Source organism: Manacus candei, unplaced genomic scaffold (genome assembly GCF_025592945.1).
Source record: "Manacus candei isolate 608988 ecotype Guabito, Panama unplaced genomic scaffold, ASM2559294v1 h1tg000074l, whole genome shotgun sequence".
Lineage (NCBI taxonomy): Eukaryota > Metazoa > Chordata > Aves > Passeriformes > Pipridae > Manacus > Manacus candei.
In genome coordinates, this window is record NW_026138122.1 from 2,499,586 (window position 1) to 2,522,348 (window position 22,763).

At 40.6% G+C, this 22,763-nt stretch overlaps 3 protein-coding genes across 14 annotated transcripts in view; 2 read left to right on the plus strand and 1 right to left on the minus strand.

Moving 5' to 3' along the window:
- Window positions 1–22,763, plus strand: part of MOB3B (MOB kinase activator 3B) — a 92,169-nt gene that overhangs the window by 3,213 nt on the left and 66,193 nt on the right. For all 12 annotated transcript variants that reach the window (XR_007907990.1, XR_007907992.1, XR_007907994.1 and 9 more), the window contains exon 2: window positions 17,323–17,419. The gene's annotated coding sequence lies outside the window, so the exon portion shown is untranslated. The remainder of the gene's footprint in view (window positions 1–17,322; window positions 17,420–22,763) is intronic.
- On the minus strand, window positions 1,699–2,611 carry LOC127480699 (interferon alpha-2-like). Its single transcript, XM_051809087.1, has one exon. It carries the CDS (start codon window positions 2,609–2,611, stop codon window positions 2,237–2,239), a length of 375 nt encoding a protein of 124 aa, XP_051665047.1. The 3' UTR covers window positions 1,699–2,236.
- Window positions 2,596–10,764, plus strand: LOC127480692 (uncharacterized). The gene is made up of 3 exons (XM_051809079.1): window positions 2,596–5,721; window positions 8,387–8,496; window positions 8,827–10,764. The coding sequence occupies exons 1-3, from the start codon at window positions 5,431–5,433 to the stop codon at window positions 9,029–9,031; spliced, it is 606 nt and encodes a 201-aa protein (XP_051665039.1). The 5' UTR covers window positions 2,596–5,430; the 3' UTR covers window positions 9,032–10,764.

The window sequence follows — 22,763 nt, forward strand, 5'->3', positions numbered from 1 at the left end:
AGAAAAGTGCAGTACTTCATTTCTAAGTACTCGTGTAAGGAAAAACAGTCAAGATTTAAGGTTGTTTGACTTGAAATAGTAGAAGACCTTATTCGGTCTCGGAAAGTGCAACTCCTTCCATAGGAAGAGAAAGTTGCATATGTGTCCTCATTGAGGGTTAACACTGAATTCCATGTGAGAAATATGAAAATAGTGTTTATTACAATTACTTCTTTTTTCTTCTGTAAGATGCAATTAATTTCAACTTGTAAAAGAGATTTTGTGCAGAGAGCTAGCATAGGCAGTTCTTAAACACTTGTTCTCTATAAATGCTTAGTTGATATCAATAAGTTAAGCTTACCTGGATACTCCCAATTATTACCTAATGAGGTCTCTATTTCTCCCCTTCAGAAAAACCCATGCATTTTGAAATGTAAGTCACAATTGACAGTAAAGAATGCATGACTTAACAGGCATATCTGCTTTAGATTGATGGAATACCTCCCCAGAAGTGCAGACGAAGGGAGTTAATGCTTCCACAGTGTCCAGGGATGGGGTTTTTTTCATCATAGTGCTGTCATTACCTAACCAAAACACGGTGTGATCTTATGAAGAACTGATAGAATCTGATAGGGTATGGAAGGTTGTCATCAATCGTATCTGCTGAAGTCTGTTCTGATTCTTAGCCTTTCAGAGACTGGAATCTAAGTAGAGATTTGAGCAAAGAGAAGGATATCCAGCACAGATATAGGTACATGCAACCCGACATCGTCTTGTGTGGTGCATTACACATAGGGAGACCTCAAGTTCGTGAGCTTCAGTTCATCAGCTTCCTTAAGCTTGATATCCAAAATTAGGCAATGTTACTTCCCCACAGTAACCATATATTAAAAGCAGCAAGTTAAAAAAAAATAAATTCAGATTTAAGTGTGCTTGAACATATTTTGCTGCCATCAAAAGTCACTGTGGTGTCAACATAGTTGCAAAGTGTTTAAATTAACAAAACGGATTCCAGAGATTGATTAACGAGGTTTTTGGAAATATAACATTACCTGTGTGCCAATCTGATCATATGTTCCCTAAAAAGCCAGTTAAGAACAGAGCTGTAATGTTGGTGATTGAAAGTAGAATTATATTCAGGAGTCTGAAACCCATTCCCTGCCTCCCGCCTTCTGTAAAACAGGAGCACGTGAGAGGGAAGCTGGGGAACCTGATCTCTCTAGCCCAATATCTAACTTAAATGCCTAAAATTAGGCAGTTGTAAGTATCCTGTTGTTGTGTTCCTGGAACCAGGAATAATAATACCATTCCATTATAATAGCTAAATGGGAAGGGATTTATAGATCTATGTTTCATTTGAGTGAAGGAAAGGCATGGGACCAGAGTTGCTGTCCAGCCCTGAAACTTCTCAGGCAAAATGTTGAGATTCCGTCCTCAGATAATGGTAACAGTACGCCGAATGTTTTCTCCTCAGAGTAATTCCTTTTTTCTTCCCCAGTCCCAGAAGTCTCAGAAATATTTTAACTCTTTTCCTCTTACATTCAAATTTGACACAGTTCATTTATGATAAAAATATTCATGTCAGAACTCATCCAGTCTTCTGATGTATAGAGAGTGGTACTGAGACTCAGAGTATTCAGGGTATCTTGAGTAATAGTTAAACTGATGAAAACAATAACCTGAAGTACTGCTTGCTTCATCCTGAATGAAGGGAAGAAAGGTGAGAGAGGAATGAAAGAAATTTGTTAGCATCTGTGTCCATATAGTAATTCTTTTCAGATTAATCTTGTTTACTTATGAACTTAAAGTACATAGAACAGATAAATATTTTACATAGCATTGTGAATTATCATATTCTGAAAATCTGTGCTGTAGCTATTGAATATACTGTAAATCTGTATATAAATTTATGTGCATATATATATATTATATATATATAATGTCCATGTGCAAATTTTTCTGGTTGTAAAACTATTGTCTTATTCTGTGGAAAGACTGCAAAACCTTTTTTTATAGTGCAAAGAGAGAATACAGGAGCAATATTCACTTACACTTCTAAAGATCTTATCTTCTACAGAAGTGGTGATACCAAGTGCCCCTTCAATTGAGTACTCTACATGTTTAACTGAATATTTTTTGAAAACAAGCCCCAGTTATCAGTTTGAAAATTATTAAAATGTGGAAATTGAAAACCTATCAATAAGGGGAAAATTATTGTGTTCTTAAAAAGAAACAAAACATAGAAGATTTTACCTCTTTATGTAGTTTTTTTTTTCATAAGACTGTCAAAAATTATATAACACATTCTCAGTTCCATTTTAACTGCTTCCCAGGAACAGTGGCTGTATTGCTTATCTTGTAGGAAACTGGTGATTCTTTTAAAGTACTTTTTTATGCTGTATATAGAGCTTTTTAGGATCCATGTTTGAAAGTTGTTTCTTAGTTTTGATTGCTCTTCTGACAGACATGTCTCCAATTCTTCAATTTGATGATGAATTCCGTTTTGGAATTTGTCGATCTTGCTTGTATTCCAAGCATCAACAGGAAGATTCTTGCTAAATAGTTGGAAGATATGTTGGAGAAACTCATAGATGATCAGTCTGCTGTTCTGTGGGATCTTGGTAATCTCCATGGGAAATCTGAAATCAGTTGTTTCATTGAGACATTGTTGAGAAAAATAACCACCCATTTTCCACAGTAAGTTCATGTTGTGGTAGTTCATTTTGATTCCTTGGAAAAGACAAACTGGATGCGAGATTTTGATGTACAATGCCAGTAGAATGCAAATTTGCAGTAGACTTCTCTGAACTGAGATGGTCATGCTGATGAAGCGGTCAGCACTATTTTCCTTTCCTTTCTGCAGATCTGTAAGCTTGCAGTTTCATGGTTGTCTTGTCTTGCTTTCATGCTTCTCTCTCACATCTCTGAATTTATTTCCTCTGTGTGACATGCTGGGTATTACTCATTTTCTAGGAATTGGGCTTTCTATCAACTGTGGTCCTGCCAAGGTTTACTGTTTATTTCAGTTTCACACAATTGCAAAGGTTTGCTCATTTCTTCTTTGACTGTATTTAATTGAAAATAGAGTAAATCAGTCAATCTGGTGAGTCAGAGGACATGGGCAGATTAGCAGATTAGAATCTGGTAAGAGCATTTAATCTCCTCATATTCTTACTAGAACAGGCAGTTGCGCTTTATGCTGAGAAATTTTACTTTTATGCTTAAGTTGGCAAAGACTGTGAAAATCACATCCCTGGCTATCAGATATGCGATCAAAGCAAGATGTAATTTTATTGTTTTAAGAACAAGTGTCTTTTTTGTTAGGATAAATTTTTTTGTTTGGAAAGTGGCTTAAATTTTATTAGAAAATAACCCTGTTATTGACACAAGCATTGGCTCACTAGGGGCGTGTGTTTCTGTCACTCTGTTGGCAAAAAAAGAAGTATATACAACTCTTAAGACAGATGCCTTTTTCTTCAGAATCTCTGATAGTTTAATGCTCAGAGAGGATTTGTTCTACTTCATTACTTGAGGAATCAGCCTAAATGTTTAGAACCATTAAGAAAAGCATACTTTTATGTAAAGAAGAGGAATTCTTTAAATTTCAGAGTTAGAAAACTCTTGTTCTGAAGCCTCCTCCTGTTGTCCCAAAATGAGTCTTTTCACCTGATGTGCAAGAGAGAGTCTGGCTCTGCTCATCCTCTGAAATGCAAAAGAAAGCATCTTTTAAATCCAAACCAATCAAATAAGTACTTTTCCACAGTTGTTTGGTTTATTGCTCTGAGTTATTTGGTTCCCTCTGACCCTCATGTTTCTCTGAGGTCTGGGTCATTAGTAAACAGATTCAAGCCTCCCATGCCTTTTCTTGTGAGATGCAGAGCTTTCCAATTTGATCATTTAACTTGCATAATAAATCTCATTCTACAATAGATGGGGACAATCTGGCATATAGAAACTGTGAGTTCAGTTTAGTATCTTCAACTGTCCACTCCATGAGTTGTAAGAACAACTGTAAAGCTCTTTTTACCATTGTTCCAACAACTGGTCCTGTAACTTTACTTAGCAGACCCATGCAGATAGTTTTGCTGAATGTATGGCTCTGCTATCAATCCAAAATCTATTTTTTCATTCCCTGGTTTTATTGGAACTGGAGGGTGTGATGAAGATTCCCTGATATTTTCCCCCAGCCCCCCTCATTCGTTGTAAAAAATTCTGCAGCATCATAATGCTTACATCTTCTAAATGATCCTTTCTGCCCACAAATAAGCACATTGATTCAGGCCAAAAGTAGAGGGGGGGCTGGAGGGTGAGTAGGGGCCTTTCACACCCCAAACCCCCAGCCTGTTCTGCTTCTTTCACCTTTGTAATACCACTCTTCTCTTCCACGGTAAAAAGGTATGCAGTATAGCCTACATATCTCCTCAGTTAGCATGACAGTTTCCAAGAGCTAACACATTCCTTCAAGATTCTTTCAATACAAACCATAGATCACTTCAAATTCAACAAATCTGAAGTAATAAAAAGGACATGTACAAAAACTGGCAGACTCTTTGCCCTCATTGCTTGCTCTAAAGACACCTGTATTACTGGTTGATTTTGTCCCTGAGTCTAGCCTGCAACAAGACTAAAATCCTTTCTTCCCATATGGTCTTTATTTTGAGCCATATTCTCTTTATCCATCCTCACCCCAATGTTATATGGGGAGAAAAGGAGGGAAGTAACATTCACACATCTTCCAGCTTATCCCCTCCACAATATACAATCTTCGTTTTTCTCCTTCTTAGTACATGGCATCAGCATATCTCCTCCCAATGCACACTTTTTCTGAATACCTGCATATCTATACAATATCATAAAAGCATCAACATAAACCAAACCATACCCCATTTACCAAGTCAGCAACAAAATAATACTGACTCTTAAGAAAATATAAAACTGTAACAATCTGTTTTCTTTATTCTCCAGTTTAAAAGGAGGCCACTACTGATTACAATATTTATTCCTTTTATCTTTAGTCTTAGGATCTTCCACAACCTATTCCAGTTTTTCAGAATACAACCTGGAGGGCTACAGGGTAGAATTGTGGACTGGTTTGCCAGTAGAGAATTACCCAACTCCTTTATCCTTAGGTCCAGACCTCCAGTACAAATGTTTTATTACACTCTGCTCTGACTCCTTGCCAGCAGAGAGAGGGGAGGCACTCTCTCCCATCACACAGTTTTGTGTGTAACAATTCCAAAACCTAGGCATTTATTTATTTCCCAGTTCTGACCCCCATCATTAGTAATGCACTGCTCTGACCCTGTGCTGGCAAAGATAGAAGGATGCCTCCCCCCTTCGTATATTGTTATTATTGTATAAAATCACAGCCTCTGTTATGAATTCTTCTGATTTGATATACACAGAGCTTGCGGTTTTCCTGTACCAATCCCACTGATCAGGTACAATAAAATGAAATTTGATACTTACCAGTCCAGGAATTCATCCCACTTTTGTTCTTGCTCCAGTACCTCTGGAATGTTACACCTTGGAGTCACTTACTGCCCCAGCACTGAAGAGGATTCAGTGGAGTTCCTGATCAAACTGGTCAGAGTCCTGTCCGATCCAATCCTCCTTTGCCGGGGGCAGCAAGATGATCCAGGCGAGGCTTTATGGTTTTCTCATCTAAGTCGCCAAGATTGTTGTCTCAAAATGGGTTCTTTCACCTGGTATGCAAGAGGCTGGTCTGCGCACAGAGTCAAGGTATTTATTTACAGTTCTGTGCAGAAAGGGGTGCTGGGTGGCAAATCCACAAAGCCAGTATATGAAATGTCTATAAAGTCTATAAAACCTTTTTACTATTTTTACATTTTAGCAAATAAAGACACTTTGTTACATAGTTCTCTTATTAATTAGTATTCTTTTTTTCTATTGCTTAAATGATTCCCTCGCTTCTTATTCTAATTCTAGACTCATTCTAGAATTAGAATGAGTCTAATTCTATAAGACTCATGCTAAGTCTTTCTCTTCTTTTGAGTTGGTGGGTTTCTTGAGTCAGTGGTCCATGAATTGGTGGTTGTGATCTCCCCCTTTGCCCAGGCAGAGCTGAACTCAGAAGAGCAATTCAGTTGCCAAGTTGGCTGTGTTAGTTACTTCCTTATCTTGGGAGTATTGCCGAATGTCCTTGTGGCGCATAAATTGTGCATTCTTTGTGTCCACTATCAGGAGTACATCGTACTCCCCAAGCTTTGCTGATCTCCCTCTAGGTCTGAGATCATTGAAGCATGGCAAGCCCTAAACCTTAACAAGGCCATTCTATTCACAAGTAATTAATCTTTCTAGCACCTTGACATCACTCCCATGAAAACAAGCTCTCAAGGAGACTGAGTTCACTTGTGTTGCTAGCAAGATATTCCATCATCAGGACCACTCCAGCCAGTGTAATGCTGGAATTTGTCTCCACGTGTCTGGCCAGTGTACTCCTCTGACTGCCATGTCTTTGGGATAGGTTGTAGTAGGACTGCAGGTGGCCACCAGCAGGTTAATTGTAAGTGCCTAAAGCAGTTTCAGCCTTTTGTAATGAACATTCCGAGAAAGTGACATATAAGCACTGTGGCTTGAAATGAAAGTGCTTGATTGGTTCCTGAATATGCACTAGCAAAGTGCCATGTTTCTGGGTACTGCTGGCTTCCTCAAGTGCTGTACCAGCCTTTTTAACTGGTTGCTGTAATCACAGTATGAGAAGTCACTGATAGCTGAAAAAAAGACTGGGTTGAACATTAAGATAAGCAGAAGTTATAAGGCAGATTTGCTTTTCTTCTTGTGGGTATCTTTAAGGATTGCTAAATCTAAAAGTGAACCAAAATAATTTACCTTTATGTTCAGCCTGCATAATTACAGGAATATTTGAAAAATATATGAAAATGTTGACGCTCAGGAATATTTGATGTTGTCCTGATTTTGGCTGAGATAGAGTTAATTTTCTTCCTAGCAGCAGGTACAGTGCTGTGGTTTAGAATCAGTAGGAGGATAATGTTGATAACACACTGATGTTTTGGCTGTTACTGTCAAGGACTGTTGTTTCCTGAGCTCTACCAGCAAGCAGGTGCACAAGAAGCCAAGAGGGAGCAGGACAACTGACTAAACTGGCCTGAGGGATATTCCACCCCATAGTACATCATGCCCAGTGTATGAACTGAGGCGAGTTGGGCAAGAGCTGCAAATTTATCACTGCTCCCGGACAGGCTAGTCATTGATTAGTGGGTGGTGAGCAATTGTACTGTGCATCACTTGTCTTTCTTGGTTTTTTCCCCTCTCTCTCATTATTATTGTTTATTATTACTATTAATAATAGTAATGGTTAAAAATTTTGTCACTTATAAAACTGTTCTTATCTAGACCCATAGATTTTACTTTTCTTTCAGATTTTCCTTCCCACTGGGGAATGGGGAGGAGTGAGCATGTGACTGTGTGGTACTTAGTTGCCAGCTGGGGTTAAACCAGATGGCAGCAGTAAAGGAATTCCAAGATGAGATTAGAAAGTATTTTGTTAAAAGGAAAATAAATCCTTTTGATGCTTGGGAAGTCCTACTATAATCTGACAGAGTGAAAGATTGCTATGGATAAGCAGTTTCTCTAGCAAGCCAGAGCATGACTTCAGCAGTTACACAGTAGGACCCTACTAATATAGTAATTCTCCCATGATTATTCTTGTTTTGCTTCTGCTGGTGCTAATGGTGTAGTAATATTGTGGTATTGTCACAAATTATCTACACCCAGAGGTCTTCAGAGAAGTTAATTTATGAATGAAATTGTAGGAAGGGTAGCTTTGTGTTTGAAAGACTGGACAGAGATACAAGAAGGCTATGGTAGAATTAGTGCATAGATTTGCCACAGATGTCTTTTTAATTTGGTGTACATGTGCATGGCTCCTTTGCATTAAATGGAACATCAGTTTAAATTGAGTGAGGACCACTCCTTTGATCCACTAAAGCAACATGAGAAACAGCTTTGTGGCCCATGGCAAAAGTGGATCTGATTTGCCGTTCAGCAGTTTTATTCTGTTTTCCTCTCATTGTCATTTCATAGGTGATCCATGAGCTATTTGGTTGTTGTGAAGAAAAACTAAAATTTCAAGGGAAGATTAAGCAGTATGAGGCAATTGTAGGTGATAAATGAGAAAATATATTTGTGTATGAACCTTCAGGCCAGTGTTAGGGATCAGAGACCTGCTGGCTTTGTGCTGCTTATCTAGGGACAAGTGAGGACAATTGCTTCCCAGAGTAGCTGAGCTGTCTCTGCAGAATACTGTGTGTAACCGTCCTACTTTGGGGATATTTGAGGACCCACATGAAGATTATGATGTTCTAAATTAAAACAATTCTTCCCTGAAAACAGAGAAAGGAGATATACACATTCTATTTTGTAGTGCAGACCACCTACCCTGAGACCAAGCACCCCACACTGGATGTTTTTTAATCACTTCGTGCAAGTATGGAAGTACTTTGCCTGTGGGAATGAGAAGAGTGGTTTGAACGAGTAAGTCAGAAGCTATATATCTCTGCATTTGTTTCAGTGCTTCAGGCTTTTGTTTTACATTACGTTCTTGCCTCTGAAACAACTCTCTGGAGTTTGGTCAAGGGACCCAGAGTTGCTAAAATAACCATTTTTTCTTCTAGTGAGATAGAATATGGTTGTGGGGTTGTGTTGGTTTTGGTTGATTGGGGGTTTTTTTGCGTGTTGGTTGGATCTTGTGTTTGGGGTTTTTAAAATAATAATAGTAATAATGATTTTTAAAATCACTCCATTACAGATTTTGTATGTCTGCAACAAGTGTGAGTATCAAAATGTCTTCTTGTGCTCTCATAGGCTGTCATGCTTCAGTGAAGGCTTAAGAACTCTTGGACTCTGGATCCCGTTTTGTGCCAAAGAAGATGAGGACATGAACATTTTGTGCCTCACATGGGAGCTAAAACAAAATCCAGAAGTTAAAGCTGAAGCAACAGGTCTAGTACAAAAGACTAGGAGTCAACTGAATGTAACTGAGATTCCAGATCTCAATTCCCCTAAGTGATTCTGAGGTTCAAAGTGTCTTGGTTTTCCTGTATTTTAACTGCATCTTTACAAAGTTAATATACCTAGTTACTACGTGATTGGGAGTGTTATTCAGCTTTACCCAGGCTCTTTGTTGGGGTTCTCTAATGGGAGCATTGTGAGAAATGCTGAAAAAAAGGAGGAAAAAAATGGCTGAGGCCTGATAAATGCAAATCAGTTCTGCTTCTGGATAACCCTAAATTCTGAGAAAGAGGCTACAATAATTTCTAGATTGTCTTTGTTTCTCTCAGTATTGCCCTCTTCTCTTGCTTAAGAAGTAATGGTGAGAAACTGCATTAGTTTGTATGATAAAAACTTGCCTGTTCTCCACAAGGTAGTGCAGAGAAACACTGGCAGGTGGAGGAGCCTGACTAACACTTTCTCCAGCTGCCCCCAGCTCCGTCACAGGAGCCATCAGCTTAGCTCTACAAACCGGATGGAGCACAGGGACACAGTGTCAGGCAAAATCCAATTTAAGGATACTGAGGAAGGGCCCCTTCCAGTATTGTCCTTGGGGAGCTTCACCTCCATGGCTTGGGAAACATGCATTAAGATGAGTCAATGCTGAAGCACCTCACAGACTTCCTGGGTTTGCTGCCTGGAGGTAGGTGACACATTATGAGATGCAGAGGAAGAGCATTTAGGGATTGCACAGGACCTATTATGGGATGTTTAGGCTAGAAACCAAAGGCAGGGAAAGAAAGGGATCTGGGTGGTTTGGGTAGGAAAAAGCATGTGAAAATAGAGGGATACAAAGGACTGGTCATGTTTAAAAAGCAGCTGGTCAATACACTTCTCTGTTGTGACCTGCACTTGAAGAGCAGTATGCCCTCTCAATAAACTCCATTTCTAAGTATTTTTCTGAGTGAAGGACTGTTTGACTTTCCAAAGGAATTTCCATCTGGCTGCACTGTCAGACTCTATGTTAGATTTTTGTGACTCTAGTATTCTCATCTGCTTGCAATCAATTGTAATAAACAGTTAGACTACCATTATTGTTCATCTGTCTGTAAAAAGGTCATCTTGGCAGCTAGTGAAATAGCAGTCATGAAAACGCCATGCCAATGACAGAAGATACAAAGTTCCTAATTCTTTCTTACTTGTACTAGTTAGTGCTGCTCCAGTTAAAATTGAATTTTTGTGTTGTGAAGTAAGAAACTAAAATGGCATACTAGATTTGCTTGGTTTTCCTGCTGAGCAGTGTTTTTCTTTCTGGGAAGAGCATATGCATCACTATATTTCTTCTCTGGGTTGTGACAAACCCTTAGGCCTGAATCACAGAATCCAATAAACATGATAGGGAAGGCTCCACTGATTTGTTTACCCCAACTGCAGAGGAAATGTTTCATGCTGAAAATGTTTCTAGAGATCTTTGTCAGTCAAAGTACTCCTGAGAGCAAGCCTCTAATAGAGCACAGATGATAGCAAGGTGAAGTTTTACTGCACACAGCCAAATTGATCTAATCGTTATCTCTACCCAAAGAGCTGGTCCTTTTCCTCTCCTGTTTGGCCTTAGGAATGTTTCAGCTTGGGAAACTAATCTGACTGAAAAGCCAATCCCCTTCCCTTTCTCCAAGTGGGGATGATGGTGATGACGATGAAAATTTTTTGCCTGTTTTTCTACCTTGAGCTGGCTAATCGGAGTAGAGGTGGTGCTGGCACACCGGGATGACCAGAAGAACATGTCTATTAGTATGGGAGCAGGACCTGCTTTTAAAAGGAGACATGACACTAAGAGGCTGGAAACTGGTATTCTGAGTTTAGGAGCCTGTGCTGTGTAGAAGACAACCTGAAGCAGCCCTGTGATCTTGTCCCGTTGTGACATCCACAGAGGAAAGCGTTAGCATGGCTAAGTGTCTCAGCTCCTCATCTCTAGTACTGGGATGTGAGACTGGGTACAGAATGTAGAAAAAATCAAAACCATTTCAAACCAAACTAACGAAAAGCTAAAAAACTTACCAGTTTAACCTGAGATTTCTGGCTACTGTATGTGTGCTACAGACCTCTTTCTTACAGAGTTGGTGCTAGATACAAATCAATCTGTGTTGTATATTAGCCTGTATGAGTATTAGAGGCTACAAACTTGCATTAATATTATTCCACGATATATTATTCCACATTAACATTATTAACATAACTTTAGCTCAGTTAGTTATAGCATGGTGCTAATAACACCAAGGTTGCAGGTTCAAGCCCTGTGGGCTTAAGAGTTGGACTAGATGATCTTTGTGGGTCCCTTCTAACACGGAATATCCTGTGATTTGATGGGTGGACCACTTGGTAGATAAAAAAAATTGTCTAGGTGGTTGCTCTCAAAGAATTGTGATAAACAGCTCAATGTCCAAGTGAAAAGCAGTGATTACCCCTCAGGGGTCAGTATTGGGACCATCACACTTCAATATCTTTGTCAGTGGGACAAAGACAGTGAGATCAGGTGCACCCTCAGGAAGTTTGCTGATGTGGTGGGTTGACCTTGGCTGGGCCAGGTGCTCACCCAGCTGCTCTATCACTGCCCTTCCAGCCAGACAGGGGAGAAAGCAAGGTGGGAAAACAACTCATGGGTTGGGATAAGGCTGTTTATTTAATGCAAAAGCAAAGTGAAGGCTTGGGCACATAAAAGCAAAGCAAAAGATAACACAGTTTATTCTCTACTTCCCATCAGCAGCAATGTCCAGGCACTCCCGAGAAGCAGGGCTTCAGCACACGTGATGGTTCCTCAGCAGGCAACCATTAGACAATGAATGCCCACCTTCCTGCTCCTTGCCTTGGCTCTTATATCTGAGCTGACCTCCTATGGTATGGAATATCCCTTTGGTCGGTTTGGGTCTGCTGGCCTACTTGGGTCCCTTCCCAGGGTCTTGCCCTCGACTGAGGAAGGAATGTTACGGCACTGATGCTGTGCTGCCCTGCTCAGCAGGAGCCAAAACACCGTGTGTTATCAACACCCTTCTAGCTACTAATGCAAAGCACAGCACTGTGAGGGCTACTGTGGGGAAATGAACTCCAGCTCAGCCAGACCCAATACAAACTCCACTCCTTATTCCATACCATTTGCATCATGCTCAGATCCCGTATCTGACTGTCTCCCGTGCTTTCACAGATGTTTTTTTATGGCCTTCTTCCACCCCTTCAGATCTTGTACTCCATTCTGTTGGGATGTGTACGCAGGGCAGGAGAAGCAATTGATCGTTCCACCCCTTGCCTTTGTGAATCACATATTTAAGAATTTTAAATCCCACATTCATCACACAACCTTCCCTTACATAAACAAAGACAAAAACCAACCAAAACAGAATATAATGAAACTTACCCTCACCAAAAATCAAATAACATCATCATAACACCAAACTAAAGGTGACAATTTATACAAAATCCACCCCTTGTACCTTTAGCACAATTACAGGAAAAACTCCCCACGATCATTTTATTCTCTAACATTTTTCAGTACTTGTTTTACCAGTTACCTCTCCCAGTCACTGTCTTTGTATCAAAATCCTTATGACTTCCCCATACAGGCCACCAAAAAGACTGTAGTGGGTTGACCCTGGCCAGATGCCAGGTACCCACTAAAGCCACTCTCTCGCTCTCCCTCTGCAACTGGACAGAGAAGAGAGAAAGAAACACCTAAGGATTCATGAGTTAACAGCTGGGAAAGGTCACTTACTGATTACCTTCATGGGCAAAACAGACTCAAAGTACTTAAATTTATTACTAACAGGATAAGACCCAAAGAGTGAGAAATAAAACAATCTTAAAAACACCTTCCCCCCACCCCTCCTGCCTTCCGTATTCTCCCTCCTCCCCCCCAGCAGTGCAGGGGGATGGGAATGGGGGTTACAGTCAGTTGTTGTTTCTGCCGCTGCTCAGGGAGAGGAGTCCTTCCCCTGCTCCTGTGGGGGCCCTCCCATGGGAGAGAGTCCTTGATGGACCTCTCCAAAGTGAGTCCATCCCTCGGGCAGCAGTTCTTCCCAAACTGCTGTCCATGGGTCACTCCTCCATGGGGTGCAGTCCTTCACCAATGAGTGGTACTGGAGTGGGTCCCCCACAGGGCTATAAGTGCTACCCAGGAAAAACCTGCTCTGGCGTGGGCTTCTCTCTTCACGGGCTGCAGGTTTCTGGCAGGACCCTAATCCATCTTGGGCCTCTCACAGAGTCACAGCCTCCTTGGGATATCCACCTGCTCCAGCACAGGATCCTCCATGGGGTGCAGATGGGTCTCTGCACCCTGATGCTCCCCCACGGGCTGCAGGGGCACAGCTGCCCCACCATGGGCTGCACCACGGGCTGCAGGGCCTCAGCTCCGGTGCCTGGAGCACCTCCTGCCCCTCCTTCTGCACTGACCTTGGTCTCTACTCCGCTCTTCCCTGGCTGGAATTCTTTCTGTGCAACAACCTTCTTTTCTTTATTATATTATCACAGAGATGTTACTGTTACTCCTGATTGGCTCAGCCTTGGCCAGTGTCAGGAAGTCTGTCCTGGAGCCGGCTGGCATTGGCTCCACTGGCAGCTTCTAACAGAAGCCACTTCTGTAGCCCTCCTACTACCAAAACCCAGCCACACAAACCCATTACATTCCACAGCACCAAGCTATGTGCTGTGATTGACACTGGAGGGAAGGAATGCCATCCAGAGGGACCTGGCTTGAGAGGTGGCCCTGTGTGAACCTCATGAAGTTCAACAAGGAAGGTCAAGTGCAACGTCCTGCACCTGGGTCAGGGCAATCCCAAGCATAGAGACAGGCTGGGTGGAGAATGAATTATGATGCCCTGTGGAGAAGGACTCAGGGGTGTTTGTGCATGAAAAGCTCAACATGACCTAGAACTGCACACTCACAACCCAGAAAGCTAACTGTATCCTGGGCTGCATCAAAAGCAGCATGGCCAGCAAGGCGAAGAAGGCGATTCTGCCCCTCTGCTCTGCTCTTGTGTGACCCCATGTGGAGTACTGCAAACAGTTCTGGGGTCCCCAACACAAGAAAGACTGGACCTTTTGGAGCCAGTCAGGAGGAGAGTCACCAAGTTGATCATAGGGCTGGAGCACCTCTCCTATGAAGACAGGCTGAGAGAGCTGGGACTGTTCAGCCTGGAAAAGAGAAGGCTCCAGGGAGACCTTATAGCACTTTCCAGTACCTAAAGGGACTTTACAAGAAGGCTAGAGAGTGGCTTTTCACAAAGGCATGTAATGATAGGACAAGGGGGAATGGCCTTAAGCTGAAGGGTGGCAGGTTTAGGCTAGATATTAGGAAAAAATTCTTTACTGTGAAGGTGTAACAGGTTGCCCAGGGAGGTTGTGGACTTCCCACCCCTGAAGGTGTTCAAGACCAGGCTGAATGGGGCTCTGATTAACCTGGTCTAGTGGAAGGTTCCCTGCCCACAGGAGGTTGGAACTGGATCATCTGTAATGTCCCTTTCAACCCAAACTATTCTATAATTCTGTGTGGTAAGTGATCATGTTTTTCCTTAGTGTGATCAGCAGGCTTGTTTTCATCCCCATCCAGCTGCTAATTTTGTGTGCTCTGAAGGACTGAGTTTATTCTGAGATTTGAACTGCTCTGTCAAACATCATTGAAGCAGGATGATGGTTTGGAAAGTTATTGTTAGCAAGACAGACACTTGCACTAAGTCTTGTTTCTAGGAAATCAGTTGATAAATGTAATAGAGATATAATTACATATTTCACTTTAAAAGTTCTTTTAAGTTAATAGCACACATAGATAATATGTCTTTGGAATTAAAGAAGTCTAAGCAATTATTGTCAAGTGTAGCTGCTGTGGACTTTTGTGAACTATTGTGAAATAAGGTGAGAACTGAGAATATTTACATTGGCTTGGTTTAACAACAGGAGTCCTAACCATTCCAAATCCCTCTTGTTCATTGGGGTGGATTTTGTTGTTGTTGTCTTGTTTATTTTGGGGGGGGTTGTATTTGGTTGGGGTTTTATTTTTTTTCTGGTGTCCCTATCTCATCATGTTGTCTCTGTCTATGTGTCCTGTCTCCCCTCTTCCCCCCATATATTAGTATTTCAGATTAGCTTTGTTTCCCCTGGGGAGTTAGTAATATATGAAAATGGTCATTGCCAGCAGTTCTAAAAGCCTACCTTGCTAATGATTTTGGCTAAAGGTTGACATTTTGAATAGTTACAATAACACTTCTCTCTGTGGTTGATGTATTATCAAGTAAAAAGTTGTTGTTGAAGGCTCTCATAAGCCTTGCCAGGGATGTGTGATCACATAGATTCCTGCAACAGGACAGATTCCAGGTTGGGAACAACTCATGTAGCTCCGTGAAAATAAGGCTATCTGTTGCCTGTCTGTCATGTGCATAGAAGTACCTAGGGTACCATCCATCCTCACAGAATCACAGAATGGGTAAGGTTGGAAGGGGCCACAGTGGGTCATCTATCCCACCCTCCCTTCACACTACAGCAGAAACAGTTTGGACCTCCTGCTTGAAGACCCCTAATGGATTCAGTGATTCACTTGTTGTGTAGATTGTGACTCCAGAGTGAAAACTGTTGGTACTGTGTTGTTTGATACCTGGAATTTTGCAGAAGTCTGTCTGTGAAAGAGCTAGGTGTGTTTCCTAGGCCCTTTCTTAGTCTTTGCTCAGTAAGAGATTGATTGGACGATATGGGAGAAGATCACTTCTGGAATTAGTGAGTTGGCATATGTGTCTTTTAATTCAATGCAGTTAGTGGTCATTGATACCAAGGCTTATTTTGTGTCATATACTTAGCACACATGACAGGCAACTGAACAGGCTAGCACATGATAGATCAGTGTTTTGTTCTGAACACAGAAACTTTTGATGTGCTGGAGCTGTGAACCAGTTCACTGTAATGCTTGTTTCAAAGTCTGTTGGAAGGACAGCTTTAAAACCTTTGATGAATAATAAGTGTAGGTGTCTGAATTTCTCCCTGGACAGTTGCATGTCAGGCAAAGAGAGGTACTATGGCAAACTGCCCCAACAAGCTGCATTGCTACAGATTTACTCATCCCAATTCCACAGGGATTGACACTGACCAAACAGCTACACCATCAGTCTCAAGCCTGGTAGTCACCTTCTGTGAACCATATATCGTATTAGCTACATGGATTTGTACCAACATTGAGATTAGCGTAAATGTTGAATGCTGCAAGGTGAATGTAGCTGTGGGCCCCAAGCCCCACCTATTTCTGACAGGTTAGCAATCATCTGAGAGATTGATGATTTCCTGGACAAACTAAAACTGGGCTCAGTGAATAAGTCCCCTTTAAGTCAAGTACTACTTTTGACTTAAAAATAACCTGGCTTGGAGATCCTGAGAGCTGTAAACTTTCCTAAAGCTTCTTTCTTTAATTCCCCTGTTGTTTTTACAGAGATTTATAGCAGAAACTTAGCACTAATGAGAGAGGAATTTAAACCAATAACAGTATTTTACTGTCAGATGCAAACCACTCACCTACTATGTAACAACATACTGAAGGGGTTGAAACTTCTTTATAATTAGTACGGCCTGGAGCTGCTGTTCATGCAGCAGGATTTATCTGCTGTGGAACACCTCTGTATTGAAGGGTGAAGCAACTGAAATTTCTCTTGCAGGTTCTAAACCACAAGGTGTTACCAGGTGAACCTCTGAAGTACACTGCTGTTTAGGCAGGTGTGTCAGTTTTGATTACCTACAGCTGGTAAAAAAATCCTTGACTTGTCATCCAGGTCCTCCACACTCTACATCATCGGAAAACAAATACTTGCACAGTTCTGATACTAACAACATATTTTCTGTCAACAAACTCTTGTGTCTTGACAAGGTGATGAAGAGAAGTAACTTCCAGGTAACCTGCATCAAATTTCTATGGTGCTAAAAGAGTAAGGTTTTTCTTGCATTATTTCCCATTTTTTTAGATGTAAAGAGTATCTTGAGAAGCAAAGGTAGAGTGCTGTTCTGGCTTTATGGCTTTTTCTACCCTCTTGTCTCCTTGTTGTGGGCTACTTTGCTTTTTAGAGGTCTTACTTCATCCACAAAGAGATGATTGCGGATCAGAAAGATGGTTTGTTAACTTGGTGGGTGATTTCTGTTTTGTTTGGTTTGGTTTTTTTTTTTCTCCTGTGTCTTATGCAGCAACTTAATTCAAAGTGCTCTACAGGGAGAGTGTTGACAACTGTTGCTGCCTACCAAGCAACTAATAATTATGTGATGCACCTATTCTAACTCCAGCATGGGGTAAGAAGGAAGGGAAACTCCCAGCACTCAGTGCTTAGCACTGACATACTTTTTTTTTCTACTGGACAGATTTTGGCCAGAAGGATTAAATCTTTGCATCTCTGTAAAGAAATTTGGGAAGGGATACTCACATACACCTCTGGATCTTGAGCACAGAAGATAAATGGTAAGCTGTTTCTAAGGAGTTTATTTTAAGGAATATCCTTATAAGTAATATGTACACATATAAGTAATATATTTATAAATATAATGCATGGTATTTCTAACAGGGTCTTGAACAAAGTAATTTCCTGGATTAAATTACTTTTTTCCTTGATTTTATTGTGGTTGTCAGCACCAGCAGTGTTAATGGTAAATGGATGCCTGATTTCTACCTTCAACAGGATGGTGATAATTTAGATTGAGGATGCATTTTGTTTCCCTGTTCCAAAGGACTTGGTTCCAGAAAATCATTCACTGTGGTAGAGTCCAAACCTACACACAAGGTGTACAAAAATCACCTGAATATGTTCAGACATTCAGAGAGCTTTACTCTAGGTGTCCCAAGGGGGATCGGTAACTTCTCTGTTAATCACCCATTGATGGACAGATGTGCTATGTTGAAAAGAGGCTGGGTCTTGGACCCTCAGGAGGTTTTGCATTTTCTCTCATCAACTAAATTTGCCCCTTGGTACCATTTTTCTTTTTCCTCCTCAGAACTCACTGTTTTCAGACAATGATCTTGGGCAATGCCTTAGAAATCTCTTCAGTCTGAAAAATTCCTTTGGAAAGTGGTGGAGTTTCCACAGATAAGAAACAAGACAGTGAAGAAAAGGTGGCTGTTGTGCAGTTAGATGAAGGACTGGAGTACTTGCAAGAGGCAAAGATGAACTCAGAAAGTAAATCAAATTCATCCTTTTCCATCTATCCCAAAAAATCTAATGAGTCAGGTTTATATGTTTTCCAATAACTTGAGCTGGCACCTTCTACTTTTACTGTTTTCTGCTCTGCTTGCAGGTTGAACATGCTAGTTTAATAATCATGACATGCCTATTGTAGTTGAATGACATTGAGACTCTAAGAATAGTGGAATTTCTTAGCAGGCCACAGAAAAAAAATCCGTGAGGGATTAGAAGATGTCAAGCTTGTGCTGTCCATTTTTCTGGCGTCCAAATGTCCAGACATTTCATTTCCAGTGTGAATCTATTAAATCCAAAAGACATCATTATTCAGTGGAAATCAGGACATATGTTGTTTTGTTGAGCAGGTTCAAGCTGAGTTAAACAGTGGTGCCAAAGTCTGCTTAAAGAATGTGTTTGGAGTCTAGCTTTATGAACAGATGGCAACTCCAAATGAGGCAACCATGTTTTTCTTTCTAGGTCTGCTATTGGCCTGGTGTGTGACCTTGGACAAATGACTTGCTTTCATACTTCTTGCTTTCATTTGCTGTTCCCACAGCACTTGAGGAAATGTATTTTTTTACACAAGAGACTGAGGGATTGGTTTTGATAAGGTTTTTGTGGTTATATCTTACAGCAAAGAGAGCAGTCTTTTGAAAAACTGGTCTTTCACTCTTATCATAAAGTAGCTTTTATAATCTGATTTTTTTTTGTTTTATTGTACTGATAAAAATACCAAACACAACTTAATTACATTAATGACCTTTATAGAATTATAAAGAAGGAACATCCTTCTTGGATTGTACAGCTCATTATACTTGCAGGTATAGTTTCTTACCTCCTAGATTTTTCTGGTGTGTTCTGTTAGCAGTGTACTGCTTTCTGCAGTGTCACTAAATGTGACAGATTGCAGGGGCAGTGTGCTTCCGTTGGGCATGTAGGGGATGAGAGAATCCTAAAGTCTAACATATAGTTTATATGATATTGGTGACGTTCCATTTTAATCCCTGAACAAATCCTACTTCAAAACTACCTTTAAGAGACCTCATCTTGCAAGAAAAGTGCTTAGGCTGAAAAGCCTTCTGCTGAAGCATCTTGTCTCTGCTGATGGAGAAAAAGAATAGGATGAGCCTCAAAAAATAGAATCAGACTATCCTGAGTTAGAAGGGACCCACAAGGATTGTTGAAGCCTGACTCCTGGCTGGTATCTGTAGTGCACAGCACAGTGAGTACATGTCCTTTAGTATTCTGAGAGCGGAGGAGCAAGTAAAAAAAAAATTTTATTTTCAAAATCCTTTGCAAAATGACTTTGCATTCCTTCCTGACTACCTATCCAGGCAGCTTTTCTTCCTCTTTAATGAGGGGTCTGGAGGATGCAGAACTTTCCTTGTGCTTTTTGCTTTAGAAAATCTTGAGTTCTGGTGTGTGCTGCTTTACAAAATGCAATCACCCAAATGAAAGTCCCAGGCCACTTTTTTTAGGCATAATTACAAATTATAATGATCCATCTCCTAGCAGTACAACTGGAGCAGGAGCTGTGAGATGCTTGTGTAACCCAGCTCTCCTACTCAAACAAATAGGTTTGCTGCAGAGCCAGTCTCCAAAATTCTCAAGGCTTTCCCATTGAAACAGGCTGCAGAACCCATATGGCACAAAGGTGCAGAGTCTGCTGTGATAACCTCAGTAACTGATACCTCTTTTCCAGGTGCTATGTTCTGTATCATATTGTAATGTAACATGTTAACAAAACAAAACTTACTAAATAAATAACGACCTGGAGAGAGCGCTGTGCATCACCAATACAGCTTTGTTTTCCAAAGTCTGTCCTATCTTCCTTACCTAGGAACTAGTTAGGATTAAAAGATGATCATAGCTTGATGTCTGCTAAGAGAAAGTAGATACAAGAAGTTAATTTAAGCTGCAATAGAAAGCTTCACACAATAATAGGGAGTGAATGTGATTTATTAGGTAAAGGATTTAGGCTTGAGAGTCTGAATTCAACTGGTTAGACCCTTTTAGTATAATGCCTAGTGTCATATGGCAACCTATTCAATACAACAAAAATAAAATGAGGTGCCTGCTGGGAGCCTGTATTTGTAAGGGTGTGAGTGGAGGCTGTGTAAGATCATTTCAAGCTGTCAATTGTCTTGGTTCTAACTGTAATCCCTCTGTATTTTACCACTACCCAATGCCTCGTCCAAGAAGAAATAAATACCACAGACTTATGTATTTTGCTATGAAAATAACTACAGAGAATCACAGAATTGCAAAATCAACTAGGGTTGGAAAAGACCTCGAGTCCACTCTTTGACCTAACACCACCTTGTCTACTAGACCATGGCCCTCAGTGCCACATCCAGCCTCTTCTTAAACACCTCCAGGGACGGTGACTCCACCACCTCCCTGGGCAGCCCATTCCAATACCCTCTCTCTGTAAAGAACTTCTTCCTAATGTCTAACCTAAACCTCCTCTGGTGCAGCTTAAAACTGTGCCCTCTTGTTCTGCTGGTGGTTGTCTGGGAGAAGAGACCAATACCCACACGGCCTACCCAAGAGCTTTAGCTTCTGCCATGTTCTCACTCATGGCAGTGGCAGCTGCACTTTTTCCTGCTGGACTACTGTATTTATCTGTGTTAGGGCCACCAGTGTTCTGCATTATGGGAGCACTGATAGCCTGAACATAATGCTAGACCAGTGTGCTCCAAAGGGCCAAAAGGCCTCCCTGGCTTTCATACTGTGAGGAGTGTAGTGTAGTGACACTTCCAGGACTGATCTGGGCTGGTAACCACAAAGCCAACACTTTTTTTGTCCTTGTGCAGCGATGAAGCATCAGTGCCAGCCAGGTCAGTTGGTTTAGGGGATCAGGCTGTGCTCAGTGTGGAATTGGCTCACTGGCAGATGATGTATTGTCCCTGTAAATCATACAGTCAGAATTTGTTCAGTCCTATGCTGTTTCTGAATTTAGTCCATTTTCAACCATGTCAGTCCAGAAGCATAGTTGTCTTCTTTTCTGTTCTTCATGAATGGCTTCCTACTGAATTAAGCTACTCATAGGTAACTGAGAGTTTCTGGAGTTGCTTGTTAAGAACTTTGTTCATGTATTATTTTGGTTTAATATGTGCGATTGTTTATTATGCCATGTAATTTGACATATTGTCCAGAAAAGTGGAGTTGCTGAGTTGCTATTTGTAATCATTATATTTCTAAGGCAGGGCCATTAGCTGTTCTTAGTATGGGCTTGTGCTCAGCAATGCACTAAATTAAACTGATGAATAGTACGTTGTTGTGTTGTTCATATTGCCCTGCCACTTGTAAATTGTGGGATTTAATTATGTCCTAATTATTGTTTTTATATTGCTACAGTAATACTATCAGGCTTTCATATTAAATTCAGCACAAACTGTACTGCTTGTAATGATCAAAGCTAATCTTTAGACAGGTCAGACTTGTTTTATTAGTCAAACTAAAGGAATGGATGTACAATGATCCAGTATATTTCATCAGATGAGAAAGATATTTTTTTGAATGTGTCGCAGACTCTTAAATTCCAAGATTTGTTTTCAAAAGCCCTTGATGGGAAGCCCACAAAAAATCAGTTCCACTGAAAATATATTTTTGACATGATTTTTCATGTTGGAAGGCCAAATCTTTGTTTGCCCTGCAGACTACTCTCTTATCTCTTATACTAGGTAGAAAGAAGACTGAATTACCATTAGTGGGCTGGTTTAGTACAATACTATAGAAATGAGCAATTGCAAGCAATTCTGAAATATTAAATCATCTTTAAGAACCGTTTCTTAAACGATTAGGAGGTCCTTAACATCCCATTGTATCTCATGGTTGACAGGTAAAGTATTTCCAGAAGTGTTTTTTTTTTCCTTCAACAAAAATAGGTAAAAGGGACTGGTACTATTTTGTAACATTTTGTATACTACAATGTTTCATAGAGTCATTGTCACAGTGTTCCTCTGAAGGAACCTACTGCTAGCAGATACTTTCTTCAGATCTGTAAACATGGGAGAACGTGTATGGGTATGATAGCAGAGAAGACTGACACTCAGTCTGGGAAAACTAACATAGAAAATTAACTTGAAATTCTAACAAGTAAGAACATGTTTACCTACCAAAAGACATTGCATTACTTTAAGAAGGTGTTAAATTGATTGTAAATTTGTCTTCACGGGACAGTTTTGTGCTATTCTGTGCTTCTTTTTACCTCCATCTTGGGAAAACAAAGCATGCTTCAGTTCTTATTCTCTGCTTAGGGCAACTGTAGCTAAAATGAGAATTTGTCTTTATACTCAAAGTTTATTCCTGAAGATCTTTTCTGTGTTTATGCTAGTGTTTCAACTCAAAGTAGACAGTAGAATAACAGTAGGGGTTGGTTTAGATTTCCAGGTTACTGAGGCCTGGATCAGCGAGCTGCTTCCTTGTATTCCTCATAGATGTCCCCTTTCCTCAGTCGATTTCATTATACATTCACTTTAAAAAAGTAGTTGAACCAATTCACTTCTTTGGGTTGCTGCCTGCACTTTGGAATCTGTTCCAGCAAAGTCTCATCTTTTAGTGCTCCTGTGAACAGTAGTACAGCAGCACACCACTTGCACTCTAGCCTAATTCATCTGATAATGT

What these genes read in the sequence shown, in the direction of transcription:
- LOC127480699 (XM_051809087.1), bottom strand. Translation starts at nt 2,611, where the DNA reads ATGGAGATTACCAAGATCCCACAGAACAGCAGACTGATCATCTATGAG.
- LOC127480692 (XM_051809079.1), top strand. Translation starts at nt 5,431, where the DNA reads ATGAAATTTGATACTTACCAGTCCAGGAATTCATCCCACTTTTGTTCT. An exon ending in GGTCTGCGCACAGAGTCAAG is followed by an intron (nt 5,722 to 8,386) that starts GTATTTATTTAC and finishes TCTATTTTGTAG; the next exon opens with TGCAGACCACCTACCCTGAG. An exon ending in GAGAAGAGTGGTTTGAACGA is followed by an intron (nt 8,497 to 8,826) that starts GTAAGTCAGAAG and finishes GTGCTCTCATAG; the next exon opens with GCTGTCATGCTTCAGTGAAG.